Here is a 15,677-nt window from a genome sequence, read left to right on the forward strand (position 1 = left end):
CCCTTTCACCATCCCCTTACCCCCTCCTCCCGGCCTAACCTGGGTGGTCTCCCATCCTATTGCTAAGGAAGCTTTGGATACAAAGCCAGGTCTCCTCACATGGAGAGGAAGTGGGCCTCCCTCTTGACGTTGCCCTCATACCCATCATGAGCAAGCTGGCTAAGGAGAGCAAGCACAGCAGCCATCCCCTTGGGGAAGTGGGGGTGGGCTTAGTGCTGCGGGTGCTTGAGGGCTAGGCTGGGCATTTGACCTCTGCACCACCGTCCAGCCTCCCCCCCTGCATGGCCTGAGAGGAACAGTGAGGCTCCTCCAGGGGACCATGCCTTGGCACTTGCTCCAGTCCCATCTCCTTCTGCCAGAGACCTCAGATTTGTCCCACTCCTGCCCAGGCCCCCATAGGCACCATTGATGCAAACAATGTACAGCTGGCCATGCCCACCCAGTAGGTCACACACGCTCCAGCCACACCCACCCAGTAGGCCACGCCCACCCAGCCCCTCAAGGGTAACCGCAATGCTGATGCGGCCCTCAATGAAATTGAGTTTGACACCCCTGCTGTAGGGCATGCAAACGTTACAGTGTAATGCAAAGCGTGCAAAAATTACAATGCAATCCCCTAAAGAGGCTTTGTGTGTTTTGAGAAAACAAAATAACTTCCAGATCATCCCCTCTGAAGAGCAACTTCTGATTTTCCCAAGGGGGAGTTTGTGTAACTTGGCAATTTGGGGGGTTCTTTTTGTCTTCTCAAATCACACAAACGCTGTAACTTTTTGCTTGCCCTACAAAGGCAGGAATGATTTCAGCACCTTCACCACTAGACCAGACTGACTCTTGCTTTAACCTTACAGATGCAGGACTACAAAACTTGGAAATTTGGAAGCATTTGGTCTATAAAAATCAGGGTTTACCTAGCTCATGTTAATTTCAAAGTAGAGCGTAGCTGCTAAGTCAAGATCATTGCCCCCAGCCAGATGGTAAAGGATGAGGTTAACCATCTTGGATGCCGCATGATTATTTTCCAGTTCAGGCCTTCATACAGGACTCTGGGGGACCTATTTAAAGAGGGCTTTGTAAGGCTGTTTGGTTTTTCAGTTCTTCCTGGGTGTCATCCTCATGCTGGGTCCTGGCCTGCAGCCCAGACTTTTGCTTCAGACAACCTAAGCATTGCACCTCCTGTTCCTCTTCTACTTGCAGTGGGAGGCCAAAAGATTTTGCAGCCTGGACTAACTGTTCTTTTATCATTATTTTTCTTCCAAAAAAAAAGCCACAACAGTACCCTTTTAGTTATACATGGGAGAGGAGAAGGGAATAAGTTCCGTAATCAGTCTTCTGTGCTTGGAGGGATTGGGGGAAGAATGAGAATGGGAACAGACTGACAAATAATGTTGGAACTGGTTGTTGTCTGATTTAAGTAATAATAGAATAGAGCTGGAAGGTACCTTGGAGGTCTTCTAGTCCAGCCCCCTGCTCAAGCAGGAGAACCTATACCATCTCAGACAGGTGAATGTCCAGTCTCCTCTTAAAAATCTCCAGTGATGGAGTGCCCATGATTTCTGGGGGTAAGCTGTTCCACCGGTTGATTGTCCTCACTGTCAGGAAGTTTCTCTTCTGCAGTGTATGCCTCCCAGCATACACAAAGGACAGCACAGCAGGAGGCTGATGGTGCAGATCAGCAGAGGGGCTGGACAGCTCCGGGCGATGACTGCTCACTCAGGATAAGCCTAATGACTTAAGCTGTTGACAGCCCCAGGCATGGTCAGCCTGGTGGGAAGACAGGATCTACACCCATTGTCACCTGCACTGGCAGGAAGCCCAGGTTTGAACTGATTGGATGCCATCCACCTGGGCAGGTACAAATAGACGCCAGGCTTCCCTGTTTCCCCAGTTCGTTCTGTTCAGAATAAACTCATCTTTACCCCAGCTCTGTGTCCGTCTCTATGTGAAGCACGCGACTTTACATCTTCAATTCCAGGTTGCTTCTCTCTTTGATTAGTTTCCAACCATTGTTTCTCATCCTTCCATCAGGTGAACAACCAGGTGCTTTGGTGAACAACCTGGCCCCCTCTGCCTTGTGGCAGCCCCTGAAACACTGTTATCGTGTCTCTCCTAATAACACTGGCTTTCTATTGCACATAAAAGTTGTAGTTGAGAGATCTTACAAAAACACTTAGCAGATTCTCTGGCTCAAGGACTCTTCAGATAACCATTTTTTTATTATTTATTGGGCAGGAAAAGAGTTACATTCTCTGTATTTATCTTACATTTCTTAAATGAAGCAATAGATTGATCCCAGTGAGACAATGACGTATCTCACGCAAGGAAGCAAAGAGAGCGGTTTTCTTGCTATACAAAGAGCATCTGCTGTTTCGCCAGGCAGGCCCTTGTCCCATCCTTCAGCTGTTTCCACCAGCTGTCTGAAAAGAAACGTTCCTTGTTTCTCCCTGCCAATATGAAATTCCTTCAGTGTCACCGGCAAGGTAGTCAGGATCGGTGAAAATCTTCCTAAGAATGGAAAGGGTCAAAATGATCAAATTGTAATCCTGACTGAGATTTCATTCAAACAGTGAAATTTATGAAATTAGAACCTGGCTTTCAATAAGAAAAGTCTACATTACTGATTGAACATTGCTCTTCTGTGATGACCACCTCCCTTAACTGAAGCAAGAAATTTGAAGTGGTTTTGGCATTTGAGGTCCCTTTGACACTGCATTCATGAAAGTAGGCATGGAATAGTGGTTAGTGTTATACTAAGACCTAGTAAAACTAGGTTCCAATCTCCATTCAGCTATAATAAAGCACATTGGGCAGCTTTCGGCCAGCTATATTGTACTGAACCAAAGTTTGACTCATCATGGTTTGGTGAATATACCACATTTATCACATATCACGATGGCTAGCTTCATTTAACCTCTAATCAAACTAAAGCTCATCACATTATAACGTAATGCAGTAAGTAAGCCTATTCAGTTTACGTCATTGGGTAGAACGCTACGTGGACAGTCTGGAACTCGAGAACAGAAAAGCAGAATTGGAAGGGACCTCAGAGGTCTTCACTACTTCTGAATTTCATTGATGTGAATGGTCAAGGTGAAAACAAGGTTGCAGAAGCTAATATAGACGGCTGGCCAAGACTGCATATGTTGCATATCCTAGGTCTACAGGGAGATTATCTTTCCATAGATACCCAGGTCTGGGCTAGTCAAGAGTATTGGGACTCTGGTGGTCATCAGAAGTGGTGGAATGTAGCCTGGATTCCAAGGATGGAGGGGCTGCGTTTCAGAGGAGAAGAGACAGTAAAGTTTACATAGTTTAGTTGGGAGGAAGAGCAACTGTCTGGAAATTCTAAGAATACATCTTTAATGATGCAAGTAGTTTGCCTTCATTGGGCAAGATTTCTGTCTGTCAGTAAGGAACAATAAAGGAAACTGCTTTGAAGTACTTCCGAGTTCTTTCTTGATTTTTGGAGCCTGTCATCAGGTAGGGAAAAGTAGATTTATAAGATTAGGCATATATGATCGAGTTTTGACCAATATAGATAATAAAAATGTACTTCCCCATGCATAACATTTCTATTATCAGTTGAAAGTTTATAATGCTTGAGTTGTTTTCTCATGTTGCATAGTTAAAGGCATTAAAGCAAGCAGTATGTTGTCCAAGGTCATCTGCAAGTGGCTATGGAACAGTGCCTTTGTTAAACAGCTGTTGCTATCTTATTACATTACTATTCTTAGCCAGTCCATCTCGGAAAACAATTGCAAACATTGATCACGGTATGCAAAAAGTATCTGGATGTTATCATTATTTAAAAGTCCCTTCATCACAAAGGGTTGAAGCCACTGTTCCTCAGCTGCCACAGACAGGCTGCTCAGTTGCTAAATGTTTTACATTTGCATGGTATTTATTTTATTTATTTTTTATTTTAATTCCATTTATATCCCGCCCTTCTCCGAAGACTCAGGGCGGCTTACAAGCTTAGCAGTAGCCTTCATTCTATGTATACATTAATACATTTAACACTTATTAGGAAAAGGAATCTTCAGTTGAGGCCACATGGCAATTGTTAATACCCAGTTGCTGGTCAAAAACCTACATTTTTAATGTTACCTTTCATTCCCCTCAAACCTGAAGTTGCAGTAAATTATAATAAAAAGAAAACAATGTAAGGGCAAATGAAAATTTAGCCATATATGTTCCTATCAAACAAGAAGAATGCAGTCTTCTAAGATCCAAAAAGATCTCCACCTATAAAGCCAAGAAACAAGTCATCATTGAGATGGCTTACATAAGAATATAGATTTGATTAGTTTGGTCAATTTTAACCAGTTTGGTCTAGTGGTTAAGGCGCCGTGGTGGTGGAGTGGTTAGTATTGCAGGCTAACTCTGCCCACAGTCAGCAGTTCAATCCTGACTAGCTCAAGGTTGACTCAGCCTTCCATCCTTTCGAGGTTGATAAAATGAGGACCCAGCTTGTTGGGGGCAATATGCTAACTCTGTAAGCCACCTAGAGGGCTGTAAAGCACTGTGAAGCGATATATAAGTCTAAGTGGTATTGCTATTGCTATCAGGCTAGAAAGTGGAAGTTGAAGTCCCATCTTAGCCATGAAAGTCAGCTGGGTGACTTTGGGCCTGTCACTCTCTCTCACTCCCAACCCACCGCACAGGGTTGTTGTTTCAGGGAAAATAGGAGGAGGAAAGTACATTGGATATATTTGCTGCCTTGAGTTATTTGTAAATATTATTTTTAAAAATAGAATACAAATAAATAAATATATAGTTAGTCCTCAACTTACAAGCATTTATTTAGCAATTGTTTGGAGTTACAGCGCCACTCAGTGACGTATGACTGGTCCTAATATCATCATAGCATCCCCATGGACCTGTGATAAAAAATCTGTATGCTTGGCAACTGGTATATATATTTACAACGTTTGCAGTGTCCCAGGGTCACATGATCATCATTTGTGACTTTCCCAGTTGGCTTCAACAAGCAAAGTCAGCGGGGGAAGCCAAATTTGCTTAATGACTGCACAATTCACTTAGCAACTGCAGTGATTCGCTTAACAATCATGGTAAAAAAAAAAGTCATAAAGTTGGGCATGATTCCCTTAACTGCCTTGCTTAGCAATGTAAATTCTGATCCCAATTGTGGTCATAAGTTGAGAACTACCTGTATTTAAGTTAGCCCTAAGAGTTGCACTAAAGTTAAGAAAGAATCCAAACTCCAAATCAAAAAAGTTACATGTGATATGGTAAGAAATGCATCTGCATTTGCATACATAACATTTTATTTTGTAAAAAGTGCTTCTAGAAAGAAAGTTCCTCCACATACAAACCATTGTGAAATTACTTTGTTTCTCCTTCCATTCTTTTTGTTACTTAAAAGAAAGAAGAAGTGATGGGAAATATGATATATAAACAGAAGACCTGCCTCATCCTGACACCAATATGGTCTTGAACCTGTGTCAAATTCTGTAAATGAACCGTTAGCCTAGCTACACAAAATCCACTTTAAGACAATTTCACACCACCGATTTTACACTCTGTATACTGTAATTCATAATGTTTGCTAGACATTTAGTGGGTCACAACCTTTTGAAGTCTTATGAACCTCTTCTGTGTGTGGAGAAAGTCTTACTCTCCTGCACAAAGCTAACATTGTATGCTATATTAAAAAAGTAATACTACAATTCACTGCCATTAAGATACATTTGGAAGCAACCCAGGCTTGAATTACAGAGAGGACAAATACTTCAGACCTTAGTAAAAAATAAAACGTCTGCATTTCAACCGGCAGTGAATGTTGTATAGCACTGTGATATTTTGTTTTACCAGATTAAAATAAAGTCCTACAGCACTGGATTTCAATACTTAAGTTTTCACACAAAATTCTTTTCTGAAGAAAATCCACACCCATCAGATTCCATCTCATATTATGAATTTCTTCTTTGCTTTGTATTTAGTTGTATTGAAAAAGGAATATATGAATGGCAAAAAACCTGAGGCAAAGTTTTTATATGCTGGCACTAGTATTGCCAATACAATATTCTGAGGCCTGGCAGGCCCTCTGCCTCACTTTATTTCTTTCATTTAAAACAATCATTTTGATTTTAAACTAAATAAAATTAAAAAGGGAATTGGTAGCCTGTTGGGTTGTAGTGAGGGATTGGGAACCACAAAAGAATAACTTAAACTATTTCTATTGAATAGATTTATGGTTTAATTCCTAGCATAACAACAAGAGTTGCAATTGTCTTAACAAAATAAAACTTAAAAAATATATGTTTTTATTTCCATGGTTGCTTTTATTAAAAAGAATATTTTCACATTTGAATATATATTCAAAACTTAATCATGTCTCTAGATATTTTTAAAATATTCTTATTTTGAATGGAATTATTTTTAACCAAGTTAAATTCACATAGAGAAATGTTTTTCTAAATCTCCATATGAACTAATATGCTCCTGGGTTTTCTAAGTTTGATATTAATAAAAATTAGTCACTAATTTTTATGAAATCTTCTATTCGTATGTATTAGGCCTTGCTGTTTTGCCTAATTTAAACAAATGGAACTAATGAAGGTATAAACAGCCCCCATTTTTATGTAAACTTATTTCCAGTAGAGTTATGAGAGGAAAAAAAAAAGTTAAGTGCAAGGGGGGGGGGAGAGAGAGAAATGAGAGATAATTTATACAAAGACTAATAAATTGTATCCTTTTTTAAGCATTGAAATAAAGTTACATGTAGAAATGAAAGGCGCTTTGTAATAGTCCATTACTAAAAGACAGTAAGGAAAGTATGAATAGGAGAATAACATAGAATATAGAATCATAGGCCTGAAAGGGAACTTGGGATCTTCTAGTCCAATCTCCTGCTCAAGGCAGGACTCCTTATACCATCCCAGTCAAATGGATGTCCTGTCTATTCTTGAAAACTCCAGTGACTTAGCACCTACAACTCCAGGAAGCAAGCTATTCCATTGATTAATTGCCCTTACTGTCAGAAAATCTCTCCTTTCTTCTAGGTTAGATTTTTCTTTAACAAGCTACAGCCCTTTAGTTCTTATCCTGAGGTCTAGAAATGAGAAAGTCTTACAGGTATGGGAGGGGGCAGAGGTGGGCAGGGAGATCAAAAGGTGTCATCAATTTGTTGAAAGAAAAATCTTCATCAGGTTCCTGTTCAAGCAGGGAATAAACAAAATGGAGAATGCTTTAGAAAGAAGGTTGTAGTTTATTGAAGAGGAAAGCCAGGCAGAAAGATAGTTCCGGAAAAAACTGGGATTGCTTTTCTGCCTTTAAGATCCTTTGGGGAAATATATTCTGCCTTTTTAATATTCCCCCAAATATTTTTCTCTGGATTCTTCCCACAAACTCTTAGGCTTTGTGTGGGGAAGCACAAGTCTCTAGTTCAGAAACACCACTCCTCACCACCATGACATGGACAGTTCCACTGAATATTTGGGTCAAACCAATGGTGGGATTCAGCTGGTTTGCACCAGTCTGGCAGAACTGGTATCTAATTTTTTGTTGCCCAGGCCCAGAACGCACTTCCGGAAGCAGCATCCACACAGACAACCGGTTGTTCACATATTTGAATCCCACCACTGGGTCAGACATTCATTTCCCATCAATCAAAAGGAATAACTTCTATTAACACTGGAGCTTTAGGAACTACAGTACAGTTTGCAAAAGCAATTATAGTGAGGACACAATCACAGAAGAAATTGTAGAGCCAATGAAACACACTACCAAATTGCTCAGTGAACATACATCCCTTCCTCACCCTACCCCAACATGAGTTTACAATTTTGTTCCTGCTCTTTCCATATCGAGAGGCGAGTGCTATCACTTGTGCAATCAAAATAGTATTACAGGGAGGTATGAAAAAAATTGGGGGAGCATCATGATGTGCACAAGCCCCAAAAGCTGTAGATACAAAAGTCAAAACATGGTTGAATCCTGCCATCCCCATTCAAAAGCCCACTGAAGCTGGTGTTCAATAGTTATGGAATGTGCATTGTTGATAAAACAAGATACTTATATTGAGCAGAGATAAAATAGTTATTCATGAAGATGATGATTAGAAAAAAAATTACACATAGTCCACATTCCCATATCTTCTTGAAGAACTACTTGTTTTCCTATGATTGCTCCATGTGAAGAGAATCAATGTGAAGAGTTTTGTAACATATGTTTATTCACAATTATTACTGACAATTTTGGACAGTTAATAGTAATATATACCTTATTTTTTCTTAAGTCTCCTTAACAGAGACTTGACCCTTCTGCACATTTTAAAAAGCTCATTTGTCACACCATTTGCTGTAAAGTATCTGTAAATGGTTTACTTAAGGCAGAAAATAACTATTTTATTATCTGCAAGTACAGACTCAATTGGATTTGAAGCCTTTTTGCTCTGGATACCAGATATGTGCTGCAAAAATCTGGATGACCACTAGATGCCTCCAACAGGTTTTCTGCATTTGCTTATGCTCATCTAGATTTTTGCTTTCTTGGCCTGATAGCTTTTCTATAAAACAATATATTTATGATTTATTTCTTGCTGCTTCTCTTTTACCTCAGCTCTTTTGGAGTGACTCACTCGCTTTGGCATTGCAGAGGCTAATTTAAAAAATATGTGGGTCAAGACAAGTCATAGACAACCTGTGGCTAGCAATTAATTTTGATATATTTTATTATTAGCACCGATGTATTTAATTTTCTCCTTATATTGCATTAATCCTGACATTTTGGTGGCGCTCTGAAAATTGTAAGGGCTCCCTGCACCTCTGGCATCGCTCGTAATTTAGAACAGGCTTCCTTTACACACTGGATTTTTGACCAGGTTTAAGTTGATTACTTCTTACACACTAATGAAATATAGCAGGAAATGCTATTCAGCCCATGTAACTGATTGGAATTAGAACAGCTTTTAAGTATATTTCAAAATCAAGAAAGCTCAGAGAATCCATTTCGTGTTCTTTTTACTATATTTTTACCAACTGGTTGCTGAGTTGATGCAGATCCCAAGTACACACTCAGTGCATGGATATAGTGCAGAAAAGTGCCATTGGTTTGTTTATTTATTTACTCTCTAGGGAGTCTTCATTATTAGAACAGCCATGTCCTGGTTTCTATGGCAACGGCAACTCAGTGGCAGATTCCATCAAAATACAAGAGCAGGCTAAGAAAAGGGAAACAAAAGAATGTTAAGAGTTTGAATAAATAAAAAGAGACTCTCTCTTTTTCTTTCATTCTCTCTCTTCCTCATTCCCTCTCTCCCACTTTCATTTTTAAAAAAATTGTTGAGCTTTTACAAATTTTAAGAGAGAAATAATGCAGAAATCTGACAATAATTTAATTAGCCCAAAGTTCTGTTGGCTTCCAGCTCAAGTAAATAATTTTGCTCATCTTATTGGTTGATTCTGGTACTTTAGTCTCTCTGAGCCTGGCTCAAGAGAGCAAATATACAGTTTGGGGGAGCAATGTGGCCATGCTGATGGTAACAAATTATCACTTGTGTATTTAGTAACTCTGAAATCATCCTTTGAAGAGACTGGTATTCTTCCTTATTCTAGAGTCTTGCGTATGGAGAACTATCTGGCTGATAAGTTTATAGTTTATAGTTATAGTTTATTAAATTTTTATACCGCCCTTCTCCCGAGGGACTCAGGGCGGTGAACAGGGCATTTGAATAAAAATACAAAAATACAAAAGTTAAAAAAGGATTAAATTATTGCCCAAGTTAAAACAATCAAATATACAAACATTAAAACCCTAACTCCCCATCAGGCCAGGCCAGCTTGTTCGAATAAATGGGTCTTTAGCCCGCGCCGGAAGGAGCGAAGATCCGGTGCCATCCGGAGCTCAACCGGCAGTTGATTCCACAGAGCCGGGGCGCCCACAGAGATAAGAAGTGTGAGGGGAAAAAATCAGAACCTTTTGACCTTGGATGGATGGATGGATGATAACTGAGTGTGTATGTGTGTTTAAGGGCAGGATAAAGAAAAGTCAAAATGGGAGGTGTGTGATTGAAACATCATCTGGTGTGTGTGTGTGTGTGTGTAAGAGAGAGAGAGAGGTGTAACACACATAAGAAGTAACAGCACTTTGATCCCATTGCAGCTGTCATCTTAACTTTTTTTTTAAAGTCCCCCCCATTAGTTTCTTTCAGAAAGAGATCAAAGCAGACTTTTCTATCAAGAGAAACAACCATCATTCTTCAGTTGTTATTTGTGTTGCCCATATTTAACAGATACTCTTTCTGTTTTCAGGCAATATATTGCTTATATGCTGTAATAAGTAGCAGCTTCTTAAGCATTCCCCAGTGCAAAATTAAAATCCAGCCTGAAGTCTTAGAAAGAGAGAAGGCTATTTCTTTTTTAAAAAAACATTTGCATCACACTGCTCTTCAAAATAATGTTATATTCGTTTTCCCAGCCCTTCTCCAGTAGAGCTTTAAAGGTAAAGGTAAAGGTTCCCCCGCACATGCGTGCTAGTCGTTTCCAACTCTAGGGGCCGGTGCTCATCTCCGTTTCAAAGCCGAAGAGCCAGCGCTTGTCCGAGGACGTCTCCATGGTCATGTGGCCGGCATGACTAGACGCCAAAGGCGCACGGAACGCTGTTACCTTCCCACCATAGTGGTCCCTATTTTTCTACTTGCATTTTTACGTGCTTTCGAACTGCTAGGTTGGCAGAAGCTGGGATGAGTAACAGGCGCTCACATTGTGGTAAATAATTTTGAAGTTCGGAGAATTGGACGTTTAGTATCCTTGAGATAAAATGGATACAGCTTCCTCCATTCCCCACCATGCAAAGTGAGGTATCAAAAACAGATACCTTGTGCTTTCTTGATGCTCTGTGTAGAACTGAATAGGTCGATGTGACCTTGTATGTTATCCAGACCTGTCTCTCTCAATTGTCATGTACACAACATTACTTGTCTGGCTGAGCAATAGATTTTTCAGCTTAGTTCACCAAAACAGAACACAAGCAAATCTTTCTTGCTCTGGGTATCAAGCAATTTGAGCAGAATCCAGCATATTCAGCAAGTTCCTTACATATTTCTGGAACATCTGTCACCAGCCCAGAGGTTGCTCTTCTTCCACAAACATTTTCTTACCATAAGGATCAGGCTGCCTCCTGTGTTTTTAGTTGTATAACCAACTCCTTGAACTTTGCAGTGTGTGTACAGCCTTTGTTTCTGATAGATTTGCAGGTGCCTAAGGTGCAAAGAATCAAACAGCATGTTATTTTCTATGCAAAACAAAGTAGACAAAACTCAGGATTCGATAGTTTCTTATCTTGAGGGGGGTGATAGAAATAAGTTGTGCTGCCATTTTCACACTTTGTAAGAATAACCTGGTAGTCTAAGTTTATCTTTTAAATATTTGAGGGACTATCATGCATGTTTTCCTTTACAGGGTTAGATAAGTCACTCTACATAAGTCATATAAAACGCCCAGAAACTACTTGTGTAGACCAATGTGATTTCCTTGCTTTGTGACATCCCATCACAGAGTAGCTATTGGGCATGCTGCAAGACCAGCCTTTTGCTAAGATGAAGGAGACAAAGAGAAAGATCAGTTTGTCAGACCATTACATCGCTGATATTGAATGGGTGTCCTAGTTGTGCAGTGTCTTTTGCTGCTGTCATAATGGCACGCATTGTTCACTTGTGTCCATTGTCCTCTTGTTAGTTTCCAAAATCTTAATATATAACTGAGAAGAACACAAGCATCAAGTAAAACCAATTCATCTTCTGGAACAAAATTGATATATGAAATCCCAAAAGGAGCTATTATAGCACATCATATGAAACATCTTGACATTACATTTCCCTTAAAACCTGAACTACCATGATCACTATTTTGCATCATTGTCCAATAGATGTAAAAGGAGGAGGAGGAGGAGGAGGAGGAGGAGGAGGAGGAGGAGGAGGAGGAGGAGGAGGAGATGCAAAAGGCAGCATTACTTGGAACAGTTTACATCTTGTGACAGTAACTTTAATGCCATCAAAGAACAATATTTGCCTATTCCGGATCCTTGGGAAGGATTCAATAGATGGATAAAAGTGCCAAATTCAGACTGTGAGGCCAACCATCATCATCATCATCATCATCATCATCATCATCATCATCATCATTATTATTATTATTATTATTATTATTATTATTATTATTATTATTATTATTATTATTATTATTATTAATATTTTAAATCATCAAAATATGACATGAGCACGCATCATCAAATTGGACATCCATTAACAGTTATATGCTGAATAATCCAATTCCTTAGTTTATGCCTCCTGACATTTAGAATATATTTATTTTGGATTTAAATCTGTCGTGTTTTTCCTTGGTCATCTAGGATTCTTTGGTGTGATTGTTTTCTTCCAAGATGATTATGTGACAATTCAATACAGTACCCATTTCTTAAACCCAAACTGCAACAAGGGGTTTATCCTTAGATTTCTTATCTTCTGAATAATTGTACGCAAACCAAGTCTGAGACTAATTCTTAAATATGCAAAAAATTGGGGACACGGTGCAGTTCAACGTTAGTACCATCTAAGATATTTGACCCTGGAAATGCTGGCAAGGGTACTGTTATGTCTGGGAACGCTTGAGTTTACACTGCTTTCTTTTCATTCAGAGTAGAGGCTGGAACCATAGAAGCTATGCATCATTTCCCCTGGTTATCCCACATCTCCCCCTCCTCATTTCTCCAGCCATCTGCTATGACCTGCTGTCCTCCTAACAAATGTTAGTCAAGTTCAGAGTGGAAGCTCATAAACAGGAGCCCATAAGGAACTTTATCTTCCCTTGATGAAGATGTATCGTCTTCCCCAAGAGAATACAAGTTCTAATCACTCTCAGTTATTCTTCTTTCCTTGACTGTGTTACATTAAACATTCAGGAGATGATAAAATGCTGACTAAGGAACCATTTCTTAATCTTTGAGCCTCAGCAGATGAGAGAGAGAGAGAGAGAGAGATCCAAAATGTGATTTTTTTTTGCCTCCACCCTTCCCCCCGCACCCCCCTGAGAAAATAATTATTTCTTTCAGCTGCAACAAAAAGTGAGACCCATATACTGGGTCATATTAACCTCCCATTTCCCAGGCTGGCACCTGTCATATGTATAGGACTACAATACCTGTACATGGAGGTTAGGGAAATCTTATCCCAGCCATGGAAGATGGCAGGATAGGAAACATCAGCTTAGAATGAAATTTGTCCAGTAAATGTTTACTCCCAAATGGGAAAGATCTGACTCGTCCCCTCTCCTTATCTGTGCTATGAATGAATTAAATAATTTGTTTGAATTTGCTGGAATCTGAGACCATGTTTTTTGGTAATACCAGTGGCCAAGACTAGCTTGATTGTAGCCTGCTATATTTTCAAACCATCATATAGGTAGTCCTCGGTTTACAACCATTTTTTAATGACCATTCAAAATTACAATGGCCCTGGAAAAAAGTGTCTTATGACCAGCTGGCTTATATTTATGACGGTTTCAGTGTCCCAAGATCATGAGATCACCTTTTGTGATCTTCTGACGCACAAAGTCAATGGGGAAACTGTAGTGTATGCTCTTAAAGCATACACGGAATGTCAGCACAGCAGGGGGCTGGACAGCTCCAGGCTATAACCACTTTGGCGGGAAAGCCTGAATAGAGCAAGTCGTTGACAGCCCCAGGGCATGGTCAGCTCTGGCGGGAAGCCAGGGTTTAAATCCATTGGCCACCTGCACTGGCGGGAAGCCCAGGTTTGAATCTATTGGTCACGATTCACCTGGGCAGGTATAAAGAGACACCAGGTAACCCCTTTGCTTCAGCTTCATTCCTGATCCAATAAAGAAGTACTACCCAGCTCAAGTGTCCGTCTCTCTGTGTGACCACGCGACTTTGCACTGGCGACGAGGGTGGGATCCTGCACCGGACAACGCTAGCCACGGACGGAATCCAATTGGCAGCCCTGGACCAAGACGCAGGACGACCGAGACGGTGGAATGGCACAACTGGGTCAGTATCCCCTTTTCAATAGCAACCGCCCAGAGGAGTGGGAAGCCTTCGTGGGGCAGCTCGAGTGCAATCTAAGGGCAAATGGGGTGAAAGATGACCGGCAGAGAGCGGCAGCGCTACTCTGCAGCTGCGGCACGGAAACGTACCAGCTGGCGGTTGGTCTCTGCACACCCGACGACATCCACACCGTCAGGTACAACGAGTTGCTGGCAAAACTGACCGAGCACTTCAAGCCCGAGATGTCCGAGATCGCCTGGCGGTATCGCTTCGAGAAACGGGACCAGCAGCTGGGTGAGTCTGCCAAGCAATACATGGCCGCCCTGAGGCAGGCAGCTCGCCTCTGTAACTTTGAAAATTTAGAGATCCGGCTGCGGGATTGGATCGTCTGTGGGTTGAGGGACAGGAAGCTGCGCCAGAAAATCTTTGTGAAGCAGAAGTTGACCCTGAGGGATGTCCAAGAGGAATTCCTAGCCTGGGATGCGGCCGAGGAGTCCGATGTGAGAGAGGGCGGATCCATCCACCAGTTGAGCAGTTGCAGCGACGTGGACGGGGCAGAGTTGGAAGTGGATGCCATCCACCGACAACAGCGACCTGTCACCTCCAACCGAGACAACGTGAGGGAGCCAAGACCAGCCGCGGCAGACCCGAGGTGCCAGGAGTGCAGGTGCGGAGCGAACGGTCCCTGGTCTACCCAACTCCACGGCTACAGCGTGAATCGGCCCCAGTCTACCCAGCATTGCGGTTGCGGCCACCGGTCTACCCAGCACAGCGGCTGCGGACAACCCCGGTCTACCCAGTGCTCCGGCTGCGGCACGAACAGCTCCCGGTCTACCCGTTGCACCAGCTGCGGAGGACAGCACCCCCGGTCTACCTGCCGTTTCAAGTCGACCAAGTGTCGGGCATGCGGGAAAACTGGGCACATTGCGGCGGTCTGCAGGAGCAAGCAGCGGGATAGCCTGCACGAAGTGGAGGTGGAGTTCCAGTTCGCTGCAGGTACCGGGGAGTGGTTGCCGGGACTGACGGTCAGCCACACGGTGGGACGGCCAGACGTTTGTCTAACGGGGGCCCCTGCGGCACTAACCCCGAAAATAAAATTGAGGGTGAAGCTGCAAGGGGTCCCCTGCACAATGGACCTGGACTCAGGGTCAGCCGTGTCCATCATCTCCGCCAGAACATTTAAGGAGATTTGCAAGCGGAGCGGCCAATGGGTTCCCTTGAGGCCATCCAGACTGACCCTCTCTGACTTTCAAAATTCACCCATTAACGTCTGGGGGGAGGCGTTGGTGAGGGTTCAGTACAAAGGGTTCGAGGGCAAATTAAGTGTACTGGTCGTTGAAGGGCAGCGGACCAGCCTCGTGGGGTTAGGGTGGTTCAACGCGCTGGGCATCGGAATCACGGGGATTCACCAGACGCGGAGCTGCCTTTCCCTTGAAGCTGTCTGCAAGGATTTTGCGGACGTGTTCGACGGGCAGCTGGGAAGGTACACAGGTTCTCCAATCTCATTTAAATTAAATCCCCAGGTGCAACCCATAAGGATGAAGGCCAGGAGAGTTCCGTTTGCGCTAAAACATAAGATAGAGCGGGAATTGGATAAGCTGGTAGACCAGGGGGTGCTAACGCCAGTCGATGGAGCGGAATGGGAAACCCCCATC

The 15,677-nt window shown here is 42.1% G+C and overlaps 1 protein-coding gene across 1 annotated transcript in view; it reads right to left on the bottom strand.

Moving 5' to 3' along the window:
• Window positions 1–9,123: 9,123 nt before the first annotated feature.
• The window catches only part of PXDC1 (PX domain containing 1), a 48,985-nt gene continuing 42,431 nt past the window's right edge, over window positions 9,124–15,677 (bottom strand). Inside the window, exons 5-6 of the mRNA XM_081323705.1 lie at window positions 11,120–11,219; window positions 9,124–9,181 (exon numbers count right to left, since the gene is read on the bottom strand). Coding sequence (XP_081179831.1) covers window positions 9,164–9,181; window positions 11,120–11,219 — 118 coding nt within the window. The 3' untranslated portion in view covers window positions 9,124–9,163. The remainder of the gene's footprint in view (window positions 9,182–11,119; window positions 11,220–15,677) is intronic.

Source organism: Vipera berus (genome assembly GCF_964194415.1).
Source record: "Vipera berus genome assembly, chromosome: 3".
Taxonomy (NCBI): domain Eukaryota; kingdom Metazoa; phylum Chordata; class Lepidosauria; order Squamata; family Viperidae; genus Vipera; species Vipera berus.